Source organism: Leptopilina boulardi, unplaced genomic scaffold (genome assembly GCF_019393585.1).
Source record: "Leptopilina boulardi isolate dan_hultmark-lab unplaced genomic scaffold, ZJU_Lbou_2.1 LbouV2_408, whole genome shotgun sequence".
NCBI lineage: Eukaryota > Metazoa > Arthropoda > Insecta > Hymenoptera > Figitidae > Leptopilina > Leptopilina boulardi.
In genome coordinates, this window is record NW_026137983.1 from 2,497,311 (window position 1) to 2,512,721 (window position 15,411).

The 15,411-nt window shown below is 26.6% G+C and overlaps 1 protein-coding gene across 2 annotated transcripts in view; it reads right to left on the minus strand.

Annotated features, from left to right (window-relative positions):
• Positions 1-15,411, minus strand: part of LOC127289444 (protein phosphatase Slingshot) — a 233,056-nt gene that overhangs the window by 197,079 nt on the left and 20,566 nt on the right. For both annotated transcript variants that reach the window (XM_051317379.1, XM_051317378.1), the window contains exon 2: positions 2,750-2,805. In XM_051317379.1, the coding sequence (XP_051173336.1) occupies positions 2,750-2,805 (56 nt within the window). The remainder of the gene's footprint in view (positions 1-2,749; positions 2,806-15,411) is intronic.

Genomic DNA, 15,411 nt, shown 5'->3' on the forward strand with positions numbered 1-15,411 from the left:
TAGTGCGGTGACAAGGCATCACTGTAATAATTATTACCTTCTTTCATAGAAGAGGAAGTCAAGTTTCTTGTATATATAAATTCTCGCGTGGAACAACGAAGGGAAATACCAAAAGAATAGGCTATTTCGTTAATCCGTTTGTTGCAAAAGAAAACTACGGTTCATAAAATCTTGCACAATAAGTTTAAAGAATTGCATAATATTCACAGGATATACTGTTATTATTAGTATAAGAAAAAGTTTTCTTCCTCAAAACAAAAAATAATTATATCAAAAAGTAGGTCTACCTGAAAATTAACCTATACGTTCATGGACAAAATCTTCATAATAGTAACAAAATTTCCACTCGAAATTTTTATGCTTTGGAAAAATAGTATATATTTAAACATTTTTAGAATTAAAAATTATTTGTTTTTATTATTCTATTTCAATTTTTTAATCAGTGAAAGTATTTTTTAAAAAAATACCCATTTTATAATTTTTTTTTGTTTATTAAAATTTGACTTTTTATTGACAAATTTTAACGGATCATTGAGAATTAATATTGTATAATAAATGAAATTAAATACAGCTCAGTTTCGAAAAACTGTTGTTAAAATGTTTGTTATAAAAGAGAGAAACGATAAATAATTACCATGAAAAAGGTCAATTCAGTCATAACGTTCAGGCGTTAAAATAAAAATCATTATAATGTCAACGATACCAATAACAATGCACCCATAAAAATCATCATCATCATCAAAAAGTATATATATATATATATATATATATATATACAGTGCTGAAGGTAACAACCGTAATAACGACTTTCGCTTTTATGCACATTAAACTGTCGTTATCGAGAAACAGTGCTCAGGTTATTGTCGAGATTAGAATTTATAAACGAATCGCCCTATCGTGCATCGAGAGAGAGAGAAGGAGATCTTGGTTTTATTTTTTGCACAACGAAACGAAATTGGAGAAGATAAAAGGAAAAAAAATGTGTGTTACATTTTGTTTGGAGAGAAGAGAAAAAAAAATTTTTCTCAACGGAATAAAAAGTTTTAGATTTTGCCCAGCCTCTGATATTATTGCAAGAATACTCAAGGAAGATTAAATTGGCAAAAAGGAGTAATAAAAAAGGATAGAATCCTGACTTTATGTTGCACATTTTATGTTGTAAAGGCCAAGTTGTTTTAACTGGAAATCACAGTGTTTATATACATTCTGTGTTATGAAAAAGAAATAGACGTTAAAATTAAAAACAAAAAAAAAGAAAAAGAATAGAAAACCGATATGGAAAAAACACACCATTTTCAAACGAAAAGAAACTTGCAATTATTATGATTAAACTTCTATATTCTTCTAAATATTTTCTATTTATCTAAATTAAATTTTTTTAAATCTATATACAAAATACTTGATAATATAACATTAAAATTTAAATTATAAAATGATAATGTATTCGATTGTCAATACAGATTCATTTCTTACCAGCCGTCGAAAAGGAAACGGAAGAAAATTTCAGTAAAATTCGCAAACCTTCTTCCATTTTTCGGAACTCTGCATTGCCGATCATAAAAATACCGACTAGATGCTTACACTCTAAATCTGAATCAGTGAAAATTTCACTGAATTCAAATTAGTGGCTCAGTTTTCTTTAATTCACCAGTGGAATTTCACTGAGAATCAGTGGTTTTTATACTTATTCCCAGTGAAATTCCATTGGTGAATTAAAGAAAACTGAGCCACTGATTTGAATTCAATGAAATTTTCACTGATTCAGATTTAGAGTGTATAGCCGAGATCAGAACTGCATATTGGCTCATCTACGGATGACAATGTCAATACAAAGAGATTTACAACATTAGATAGTTTGACTTAATTTTAAACCATTAGTAAGCTTTTTTATTATAAACAGCATTTACTACCAAATTTGGGCGAAAATTAATCAAAATTAGATGCCTTTTTTTAATGAAAAAAAAAAAATTGTAATCTTTAAGCTACTCTTAAGTGAATAGTAGCGCAATTTTTGTTAACGCAATGTTAATAAAGCAATTGCAGCAATTTCGACTCAATGATAAATTTTCCCTGTGCGTAATGTATATATATTGTCATTATATTGTTAAATTCCGGCACAAATTACCTGAGAGTGCTTTTAGTGTCACTATAAATCATATTGTTTATGGTGTGGTTTAAAATTTAAAGGGAGCAAATACAAAAGATTTCTTTTCGACTTCTGACTTAATCTAACTCGCTCATATTCGAGCGCTTCCGCAGAGCTCGAACGTAAATCACTATATATATAATATTGAACAGCAATTTACACTCGTTAATTTTCCCTGCGACCCGTATCGCAGTCGCCTTTATCGTAAGTCGACTCGTCTTTTCTTTGTTTCTCATTTCATTAAGATCGTAACTGTCGCGCCTTGTCTATATAGATATATATTTTAAGATACGAGTTCAATGAACCGTGAGCCACTGATGACCAATAATATGTCGAGATAACCGGGCTATATGTAAATTCTGTAAAAGTTGCAATTACTGTTAATAGTGACCAGTAGCTCTTGATCAGGTAGATAACTTTTCTCTATTAATTTTAGAAAGAATATTAAATTCCATAACTGGTTTTCAGTTTTCTTTCTTAAAATCGAACTGTTATTCCGAAACTATATATGTATATGTATAATAAAATTAGATATCTGCAAATGCTTTTTAAAGACAAGTTTACTTTTTTATGAAATATTCTGATAAATCAAATAATACTAACCTTTTACAATTTCTTGCTGAATCATCGTCATCTGTTGGCGCTCCAGCTCCGGAATCCTGAAAGCAAATAAATTTGAAATTAAGAAAAATGTATACACTTTTCCACTTATTACATTAAAACGCAAAAATCGAAGTTCGTCATTCACAATCATATAATATTTATTTTTTTTGAAAGTCATTTGAACCCATTGACAGTCGATGGCCCCATATATGACCAAAAAAAAATAGTGCCACCTTTGTGATTTTGGACATATATATATATGTCCACCTTAGAAAAAAAAATACTAAACATAATTCGATTTGAGTGTCAATGGGTATACTAAGGTTATCGGGGTCACTGAATCCGAATTTGAGGTAAGATTTAAAAATTCTAAATGGCAGACCCAATATGGCGTCCAAAAAAATTTTTAAATTGACGAGATTTGCATAAAAATTGTTCCTTTAGGGCATTTTGGGGTCGTTAAATTAAAATTTGAGGTCAGATTTAAAAAATTCAAAATGTCGGACCCAATATGGCGGAAAAATTTTTAATTGATTATCGATTCGTTCAAAATTTGGTACTCGGGGGTTTTTGGGGTAGCTGAATCAAAATTTGTGGTTAAATTAAAAAATTTTTAAATGTCAAAACCAATAAGGCGGAAAATTTTTAAATTGATTCGATTTGTTCAAAATTCGGTACTCGGATTGTTTTGGAGTCTATGAATCCAAATTTTGAATTTGTTGAATCTGGCCTTAAATTTAGATTCAGCGACCCCAAAAAACCCTCAAGTACCGAATTTTGAACGAATCGAATCAATTTTAAATTTTTCCGCCATATTAGGTTGACCATTTTGAATTTTTTAAATATGACCTTAAATTTGAATTCAGCGACCCCAAAAACTTTTAATACGATAATATATTTGTTTGGAAACCTTTTTTTTTCACCGTTTTGGGCCCACATACGATTTTTCTACTATATAGACTGCGAAGGGTTTTAAAGCATATATACAATTGGATGTAAACTCCACGAAGGCGTCTCTAAAAGACTAAAGAGTTAAAGAGTCTAAATTGAGTTAATGCATCCGGACCCTTAATTAGTCTCTTGTTTCGTACGGCCTATATTGGATTTAGTAATGGCCCACAAGACCTGGTTTGAGAAATTTAAAGAGACAACTTGGAGAAATGCCATTAGTCTATCCAAATGTAAATAATTTGAAATTGATTGAATGAAAAGGGTTTAAGACCCCCCTTGAGGGATTTAGTCACAATAAGTATCATATATCCGTCACTAATTTCCTGGTAGGCGATACGTCCACCCACGATTCAAATGAAACACCTCGATCCGCCTTTTCTTGTGAAGGCGCCTGAATGATGTGTATAGAGAGAGGAAAAGCCCGGGCATATTAGACAAGATCAGAAAACAATACCAGTCATGAGCTACTGGAGTGTAATTTAACCTCAAGCCCCTTTATGTGTGCGTCTCTTTTATTCTCCTTTTTTTTCCCGCCCTTTCTCTTATGCGGACAAACTTCTCTTTGTCGGGATCGCTATGATTAATATTAGAAACGCTTCCTATATATATATACCATGGCTTATTTCAGTAATTAACGTTTGTAGTCTACTGAGCGGTATCATCGCGTACATTTAATCCTCAGCTAAATTCAATTTTTTTTTTTTTTTGTAATTTTCGAATAATATAATTAATATTGAGTGTATTAAAAATATTACTACATCACTCTTTTTAAATCTAAATAAGTGCATATTCACTTAGATATATTTCAAAAAGTATTTAACGTAGAAAATAAGTGTATATATGACAATTTCACGTGTTTAAGTCAACATCTTAAATTCAGTTAAATTTTTTGTTTTCTATTCTAATTTTTTCTAATTTAAGCAAAATCTGATTGATTTTCAAATTTGATGGCCACCATATTGGATCCGACATTTTGAATTTTGAAAATCTGACTTCATATTCGTAATCAGCGACCCCGAAGACCCCCAAGTAACAAGTTTTATCAAAATCTAACAAATTTTTTCTGAGATACTAATTTCATCTCTTAAATTTTAAAAGGGTGTTAGTGATATTTGTTAGTTTTGACAAACGATTTTTCTAGTCGACTGCGAAGGGGTTGAAAAAAATTTTTGTTGTTAACATTATTTAAAAGTCGAAGAAAAACTGAAACTTTTCTTCCCTTGGCAAAAATTTTCTAAATCAAAATTTTAGGTATATTTGAAAAATGATTTTTTTTTAAATTGTAAGGTTAAAAGAAAATACAAATTAACTTCATGTTTTTTTTAAAAAACTAAACTAAATTTACATTTAATAAATAATTAAATTTATCATATTTTTAATTTATATTTGCTTATTTGATATTTTATTTTACTTTATAAAAAAAAAAAATCAATATACTCTACTACATCAATTTTTCTCACTTTCATAATTAGTAGTTAATTATCTGCATTAAATAACAATTTTTAAAAACAAAATCCTTTTTAAATTAAAATATAAATCTTTCAATAAAATAGAAGAATTTTTATACAGATTCAGCAGAAATAACTTATATATAGCGTCTAATTTTTCAAATTTAAGGGTATAGACAATAAAATACAAAATGATTATTTAAATAATTATTTAGAAAATTTTATTAACAAAAAGTGGAAACTGAAAATTTACATATTTACAAAATAAATATTACAAATCTGCAAACATTGTTACATATACATAAATTTTTGATTTTACATTAAAAAATCTGTTTACAATAATAGTTACAAAATATTATTTTTAACAAGTTTTCATCAAAATAAATATCGACATAAATAAAAATTCATATAGATAAAAATATTGAAAAGACAAAAAAATTACAGATCATAAATAATTACCATTTGAAATGCATAAATTTAAAAATAAAATTTGTAAAAAATTACAAAACCTAATTAATATTGATAAACATGTAACTAAATATCAGTAAAGAGCCAATAAATAATTTAAAAATTACAATATAAAATAAATGTAACTATAAATATGACACATTACAGAACAGTAACAAACATATAATCAATATAAGTGAAAAAAAAAAAACTAATTTATACAATTCACCAGGCAATTAAAAATTGCTCGTATCAAAAAATTTTAATCGTCGTTGAGAATTAAGAATAATTCGAGTTCTTCCATCGCAATTTTTCTTAAGACAATAATTATTATTATTATTCTCCTTAGAATTTAAACTTCGATGCTTTTTACGACGAGAATAATTGTCAATTGGCTTGACAATTGATGTTGAATTTTGCACAAACATTTTGGAACTTAAAGGCGAAAGTCGAACTCCCATTGACAGTCGATTGTTGTCATTGCAATTTTTTTGAATTGGTTTCAAAATAGAAGACAATGACATAACTTTAAATGCGCTTTCAATTTTTGATCTTGGAGATAGAGATGTTGATGGACTAATTGGAAGAATTTTTACTTTTTTCTTCTCACGCCACAAATGATTGGACACTTTCTCCTTTAAAATGCAATCTGACTTGTAAACAGTTTCCCATTTTTTGGAAACTTTAATTGCACTTAAAATTGATGACACATCCAAAAGACGAAAAATCCATTGAGCAATTTCAAGTGGAAGATGTTGTATAATGTCAAAGTTCAAATTTTTCTTCAATTTGACGGCAGATTCATTCAACGAATCCATTATGTATATATATTTGAACAGTTAAAATATATTTGAAAAATTCACAGAAAAATTATAATGACACTCTATACGTCCACATAGAACGATGTCTTAGAGACAAATGGTGACAATAATCACTTTTCATGAAAATGAAAATGAGTTTACCGCTACCTGACCAATAGTGGAAATTAAAAATTATACCTAATTAGCAAAAGATTCTGATTGGTCGAGGCGTATTTTACTTCCGTTAAGATTGGACCACGCGCAAAATTAGAAATTGTTATATACACTGATCATCTCTATTAGAAATAATAAATTTTAATTTTTTTTTTTGTAATAAGTAAAAATTATGAAATTATTGTCACAATTTTTTATCCAACCACTTTTACATATATACAGTAAGAAATTTTATAAATTTAACTTTTTATAATTTATAAATAATCAAATGCAACTTTTAATTATTGAAAGTGTGCTGCTAAAAATAAAATTGCTCACACTTTTGATTTAATTAAAAATTAATTTTTAAAACATACATTAAAATATAAATTATACAAATTAGAGAAAATTTTATTGTTAAATGTGAAATTGTAGAGAAAAAATAAAAAAGAGCATCAATCAAATTAATTCTAATTATAAATATATAATATAATCATTATTATATTATTATGTTAATTAGAAATAAAAATATTAAATAAAATTTACAGACATTTCAGACAGCTAGTAGACTGAATAAAAAAAAGTATAGTAATCTTGTAATCCATTTAGTTTTGTCTGAAGCCGTACGCACTCTTTAAAGCTTCTATTCTAAATAAAGTATGTATTCTCTTTCCTTAAGAATTTTAAATTTATAATCCACAAGTATTAAATTCCACATTATAAAAATGTTTTAAAAAAAAGTTATTCAATCCTCTTATGAAAACAATTATTATTCTTCTTTATTTTTATTATTTATTGTCATATATCTTTATTTTATCTAACACTGTAGAATATTATTTTAATATATTTTGTTTAAAATAAAAGATTCAGTTTGAAATTTTTGATAAATATGTTTAAAATTATACAATACTTTGATAAAAATTTATAATCAGGGTGTCTACTAAAATCTGAATTAAAATTCCAGGACTTTTTCAGGACTTTCCAGGACAAATTCCTTATTTTTCCAGGACATTAAATTGGATGACCTTAAGGATTAAAAAATTTTTTAGTTTAACTATTGTTTTCAGAAATTATTAAAAAATTAATTAATCACTTAAGTAAATTTTCATTTTACTTATTTAATTATAGTTATTTTAATTATAAATTTTTGAAAATTTAAAAGCAAAATATAAAAAATTCAAGGACAAAAATTAAAATTCCAGGACTTTCAAGGACATTCCAGGACATTTTTTCAAATTCCAGGACATTTCCAGGACTTCCAGGACTAGTACTCTCTAAATCTGAATTAGTAAAAATGTTTACTAATTTAAATTAGTGACTCACTTTTTGCTTTAGAATTAGTTAAATTTTACTAATTGTTAGTAAAAGTTACTAATAATTAGTAAAATTTTACTAATTGAGAAGCAAAAAGTGAGTCACTAATTGAAATTAGTAAACTTTTTTACTAATTCAGATTTAGAGAGTAGACACCCTGATAATACTAGTTTTAAAAATATGAAATAACAGTTAACGACACCTTCTTATAAGTGAAAATTAATTTAAACTATTCTTTAATTAAAATATGCTATTTATTAATATTATCAAATATTTTATTATTCAAATTTAATATACAAAAAAAAATTGCATACAATATGTAATTTTTTTAACAATTTCTTCATTTATTAATAAAATTTCTCATATAAAAGCAACATTTTTTGAGGTTAGTTTTCTAAGAAGTAAAATATTGAGAAACATATAAACAAAAATAAAATTTTGTGTCAATTGTATAAGTTACTAAATATTGTATATTATTTAATTAATACCTAGAAATTTATTTTAGTATAATTATTTTTACAATTATTATCTTTTTTAATAGTAGGCGTCGTTCTCTGTACACTGTACACTCCTGGCCGTATGTGCCTACACTTTTTTTGTCCTTTTCTAACACACGTGTTGTCATGGCAACACGTGTGTTAGAAAAAAGGACAAAAAAAGTGTATGCACATACGGCCAAGAGTGTAACCCTTTTCCTTTATACTGAAAATTATCCTGTCTGGAATTGGTATCATTTACAAAGTGGTTTTGAATTAAAATTTTTTTTTCTAATATTTCAACAATTCCACAAAAATTTTCTTTACCAGTACAAATACTTAGTAATTTTTAAGTAATTAAATGATAGGGTAATTGACCCAGTCATTGGCACCTTAAGGCTAAATTTTGATTTCAAGAATTAATTTAAAATATAAAAACTAATATAATTCAACAATAATTGTAACATATGTATTGAAAATTTAATGCAGAATACAATGCAGTAATTAATTTAATACGAAAATACACTGCAACTTTATAATTGTTAAATAATTATATGCTAACACAAATTTCCAGTTATTGTCACTGCAAGCACCAGTCATTGGCACCTATATGTTCCAGTTATTGGCACCCCTCTAGATAACCTTCAAATTTACTAAATTTTTCATACCTACAAGTAAAGAAAAAGCTATTTTTTATGTATTTTTAAAAATAATTCAAATCAACGTAGTAATATTTTGCATAAACTTTAATTAAAACACTTTACATAAAACATAAATATAATTTTATATCATGCATTCATATGTACATATCTTAAATAATTTTTAATTTTTCATGTCATTTCCAGAATTTTGCAGAAACATTTGTACTTTATAAAAGTGAAACAGTTTATGTAACATATATTTTTATATTATTTAATTTAATTAACATTTAATTTTCGAGGTCGACCTCTTTTTTTAGGAACATTAGCATTTTCGTTATTAATCATATTGTTAATGTTTGAAATGTTTTCTTTATCTCCATTTTTTTCAATTTTTGGGCATCCTAAAAAAATAATTTAACAATTTTGTAAAGCTTCTACGAAAAAAGAAAATATATCTGACATAAACGTACATTTTCTTAATAACTTTAATTGAACTTCATGTATATAAAAGGTTATATACGACGCATCATATTTTTTAATAAGGTAAACGTACACAATTACGGCCTAGTACGTTATTACGTGCTATTTCTTTATACTAATTGAAATAAGAAATTGATAAAATGTTTCAACAAGTGAAAAATTGCAACACAAACTTTGCTATTTATTAGATCAATATTCTGTGTTTTAATTGCATCTATTTTGTTTATGTATTGAAAATAAAAGTTTTTGTCAGTCAGTCGACGACTGAGCTTTGTGCAACACAATATACTGTAAGTGACAGCTAGGACTGAAGGTGATCTTCGTAAGGATATTAAAAGTGAAGTGTGTTTATTTTTTAATTTATTTTTTAATTTGTTGATTAATTATGATCTATTTAAATTATATTTTCTATTGCTGAATTATTTTTAAAAGTTTTCTTTATATAAAAATACTTTTTTAAATAGACGGAATTATGTTCGCTCTTCTCACACGAAGTACATTATTCCGTTTGAAACACGTAAATAGGGAATTACATTGTTTTATATTATACTTATTTTAATGAATCTAATAAGAATATTAAATGTGTTTACATTTTTTAACAAAAAATGAAATTATAAATAAACAAATGAGGTAATTGCGTACTAGTATTTTATTAACCATATTTGAAATATTTTATTAGAAATTATATGAACGGAATTAGGTTCAAAACATTTTATACATACATTCATTATTCCGTGCTATACGCCGTATTTAAGTTTAAGTAAAATGGAAAAAGAGTTTGTTCACAATTCTTTAATTTTAAACTTATTAATTATCATTTCAAGAGGCAAATTTTTAAAAGTATCGTTTTTTATAAGAATTATTAGGTATTGTCACGAAAATAATTCAAGCAAAATGTGAAAAAATATCAATTAAAAATTAATCAAATGAGTGGGACAAACTGGCGCTGGCTTGATAGAGACGATATCCTCATCTACGATGCTCAAGATGTTTTAAAAAAACTGAATCCTCTAGTATTATTTGATGACCGTAAAGTATATATGTTTAATGATTTATAATATTATTTCAAAACAAGTTAATGACCAAAGCGAGTAACCAAAGAAGAAAAATAATGACTGAATATTACAAAAATTATCATTTGAATAAACATTATTTTATTTGACATCTGTGTAAAAAATTCCCTTTTAAACACAATCTTAAACTAATTTTAAGATTATGTTATTAATATTCTTATAAGAATAATTATTATCAAACAAATTGATATTTTATATATAAGTATGTGTGAAAACCTGGAATATGCCGCAATTATGGACAAGTTGGAACAGAATTAGTTACATGACAATATTTTTAAAACGGAATTACATACAATTGAAATGATTTAAAATATGTTAAAAAATAATATAAATTTAGTTTTTGAACAGATATATAAAATGAAAAATTGAAAATGATTGATTAATTTTTACAATACAATTGTTTTCTTAAACTTTAAGTTACTTGATAAAATAAGAAAAATAAAATTCTCAGGAAGGGCCTTAACATGCCCGACATGCCGTAATTGTGTACATTTACCTTATATACAAATTATAACTTTTGTATCAAGTCCATATGTATTATTAACAGTCTCTCCAAAATTAAGTGGAAATATATTAATTCTAATATATAAATGTTAAAATTACTTACTTTATTTCCACCTTTTCTACATATGTGACATTACTATCTTAACGTAAACATCGAATCTAACCACACTTTTCTCCGGAAAACAAAGGGTGCCAATGACTGGAACATGAATGAAATTTGCTTATCTAGTTATTGGCACGGGGATGCCAATGATTAGCGCAATTGCTTTTTTGTACAATTTTATTGGCACCCCCCAAAAAATAAATAAATAAATAATTTTCAAGTCTTGGCATCTTATATTATCAATATTTAAGTATTCCCGTATTATATTTGCAAAAAAAAGTAAACATATTAACTTAGAATAGTGGAGAGTATCAAGTTTCAAAATTCTAGTTTCCTTAAGATTTTCTTTAGAAAAACAAAAAAATGCTTGACACTCTGGAAATGATATTTAATTTAATTTTTTAAATACTTAAAATATAATAAATATAAATTATATATATACTACATTTATGTAAAAAATTATGCAGAATTTAATAAATCTATGCAAAAAAGGCCAAAATTTTATTGTTTCTTGTTTTTATAAGAAAACTAAGAAGGGTGCCAATAACTGGCACAGTGCCAATGACTGGGTCAATTACCCTAATTGATTTCATAAGTTTTCAAATTTAGCGCTATTATTATTTATGTTTTTTAAAACGCGCATCTTTTGAGATGTTAGCGAATATTCTACTCTGATATTCTATCCAAAGTTATTGAATTTTTAAAAATTAAAGAAAAACGTTTTTTGCCCATAACTTTAAAAAAATGTATTGACACCAATAGATAACTATATCTCTATAGTTTTGTAGAGTTTATCAAGACGCATCTTTTGACCTATTAGCGAATATCCTACTGTTATTTTATCCAGAGTTATTAACATTTTGAAATTGAAGATCTTTATGTATTTTTAAAAGTATATTATGAAAAACTTGGAGAATATTAACACCTTCTTAAAATTATTATAATACCAAATAAGTTTCCATAAATATTGATAACAAAAAATCTCCATGGGGAAGCAAAGTTTTCATTTCATGAACACAAAAAGTTGGCAGCGGTTTTTTATTTTGCTCTTCTATATGAGTAAAGTGAAGGATTCTATATAGTATCTAAAATTTCAAATGGAATCGCTCATATAATATATGAAAATGAATGTATATATATATGTTAGAATGTTGATGAAACGAGTGTGTAATGAAGAAACACAAAAGGGATGACTAATCTACATTTTTGAAAGATCTTGATTGAACAGGTCCGAGGGGCTTATGAAAAGTTGGGGTATAGTCATGCATACATAAATCCTCCAGGAACTTTGCATACACTTTAACATTACGGACATTACTAAGTGCACTTATGCACCCTCTGATGAGTGCATTTTTTTTTCACAATTCGAGGAGGCTTCAATGATGTTCGTTCATTGATTCAAATTCATATTAGGGTCGAGAAAAGCAACCAGGGAATTCGTTATAAAAGGAAGCGACGACTGACGCACACGAAAATCTAATTTTAAAAGGGTCGAATTCATTTATATATATATATAGATATATATATTAAGAATAATATATAACCAAAATTCATCAATACGCAAATAAAAGTTCACGAAAACTTATATATTTGCATTTCAAATATTCATTATCAATTTCGTACATCTAAGATATTAGCAAAAAATTTGCCAAATTTGTCGGAACATTTGAATTTATTGTAATTTTTATTGTAATTTATATTCCACTAAATATTATGGAAAAATTTCAATAATTGTGTTGATTTTCATACTATTTACTATACACTGTTATTTTTAAACTTTGCTTCTTTAGTTACGCCACGCCTTTTTGGTATTATTAGAAAAATTGACAACGGTAATTGAAGCGTCGGCGAGAAGATCATAGTGAGATCATACAAATTGACTATGAAATAATTATGATTATCATTTTTTTAATCGATGATAGCTTATAAGGAGGGCATCATTTATAATGCATTATCTCTGTTAATCAAGTTTGTCTGTCCCACGCTAAGTGCATTTGATAACATTTTCAATTTTTATTTTCAATATATTATATATACTTCTCTTTATAGAAGCTCTCTCTCAAAAATATTTTCCGTTAAAAAATAAAAACACAATATTGCTTTTATACAAAATATAACCTTATATAAATGTGCAATAATAAATTCGCAATATTAAAATTATTTACATTTTAAAATATAAGTAAAATTAATAAATTTTTCTAAATTTCATTTATACACAGAAATCTTAATATATTAACTCTAGTGTGAAAACATTGACCTATTAATCTTAATATTATTACATTTAAATGATATTTTGATCTGAAACTTGTCTAAATAGAAGATATGCGCATTTACATAGAGAATGTATTTATCTATTCTGAACGAATCCGACATTATAAGTTCATCCTGCTGCCATGGCCACAGTAACCTACGTGAATGACGTACCTATATATCTCATCACAGAGAAGTGGTATTAAATTTTCTGCTGATTCGCTATGATGGCAATCGTATATATATATATATTGCGACTGCGAGTCAAATTTAAATTCCCTCTACAAAACATCATGGAGAGCAACAAGAAGACGTCAAACGCATATAAGCGATTTCTCGCGACGTCACTTGCAACAAAGTGTGTCCATGGCATATTTATAATAGAGTTATCCACCGTAACGAATCGGGTTATGTGTACACATATTTTCGATGCAAGTGAAATATGACAATATTAACGTTCTCATAATTAAATATTTATATTATGAGTTTCTATTTTTATACCTTTTTAAATTAGAAAAAATCGGACAAGTGCGAGTTACACTCGCATTAAAACCGAGGGTTCCGTACCCCTAATCCTAAAATTTCAGGGGTTTAAAGTGTGAAGGCCGATAGAAAAATTCCAATTTTGCTTAATTTTTCCTGTAATGTGAGCATGGAAATACATATCATAAGTTTTTAAATATTTTTTTATCATTTAACATTTTCAATTTTATGATTTTGTTTAGATTTCACCAAATAATAAAAATATCAACAAATAAAAAATGTCAAAAGATAAAAAAAATAGCAAATGGTAAAAAAAAGAAAATGGCAAAAATGGCAAATTATAAAGAATGGCAAAACACTACAAAAAAAATATAGCAAGCACAATTGGAGTTCTCGCTATATTTTTTTGTAATATACACGCAAAAATACGTAAAAGTGTATAAATTTGAAACTCTTTAGATAAAATTTTCTTCTTTTTTTATTCGAAAAATCCATGATTTTTTCTAAAAATATGAATTTTCCTTAAAAACAATATGAACATCAACTCCAATTGTGCTCGCTATATTTTTCCTGTAATCTACACGCAAAAATACGTAAGTATACCAAATATGAACTGCCTTCGTCAAATATTGTGTGCGCTAGGAGGATTAATCGCTTTTTTTCAAAATTTTTGATTTTTCCTTGACAACGCTATGTAAATTAATCCGAATCATGTTCACTATATTTTTCCTGTAATTTTCACGTAAAAATACATAAGTGTACCAAATTTGAGCTCTCTATGTAAAAAGATGTGGCAACCAGGGGAGGGGTACATAGTCATTTTTAGGGATTTTTCGTAAAAATTCATGGTTTTTCCTTGACAACGCTATGATAATTAATTCCTATGAGATTCGCTATATTTTTCCTGTAATCTACACGCCAAAATACATATGTATATCAAATTTCAGCTCTGTAGATAAATTCGTGTGGCCGCTAGGGGGGGGGGTACATGACTTGCTTCACTAGTCTCATTAATAGGGTTCCCCCTTCGGGTACGGAACCCTAAAAAATATAAAAAAGTGACAGTAATCTTGACGCAAGTTTGCCATGCAAGGTTGGCAATTCTCAGTATAGCAAATTAAAAAAAAGTTGAAATATAAATTAAGAAAATAGAACTTTGAATTGAAGACAAAGATAATAAAATTTAGGGGAGAGAGCGGAGCAAAGCCACTAATCTAACGTTTATTTGTAAATATTTTCGTTATTATACCATCAATTTACTTGATTTTTTTCTAATTAATTTAAAACTAATTAAGGTAAATGTACACAATTACGGCATGTTAAGGCCCTTCCTGAGAATTTTATTTTTCTTATTTTTTCAAGTAACTTAAAGTTTAAGAAAACAATTGTATTGTAAAAATTAATCAATCATTTTCAATTTTTCATTTTATATATCTGTTCAAAAACTAAATTTATATTATTTTTTAACATATTTTAAATCCTTTCAATTGTATGTAATTCCGTTTTAAAAATATTGTCATGTAACTAATTCCGTTCTAA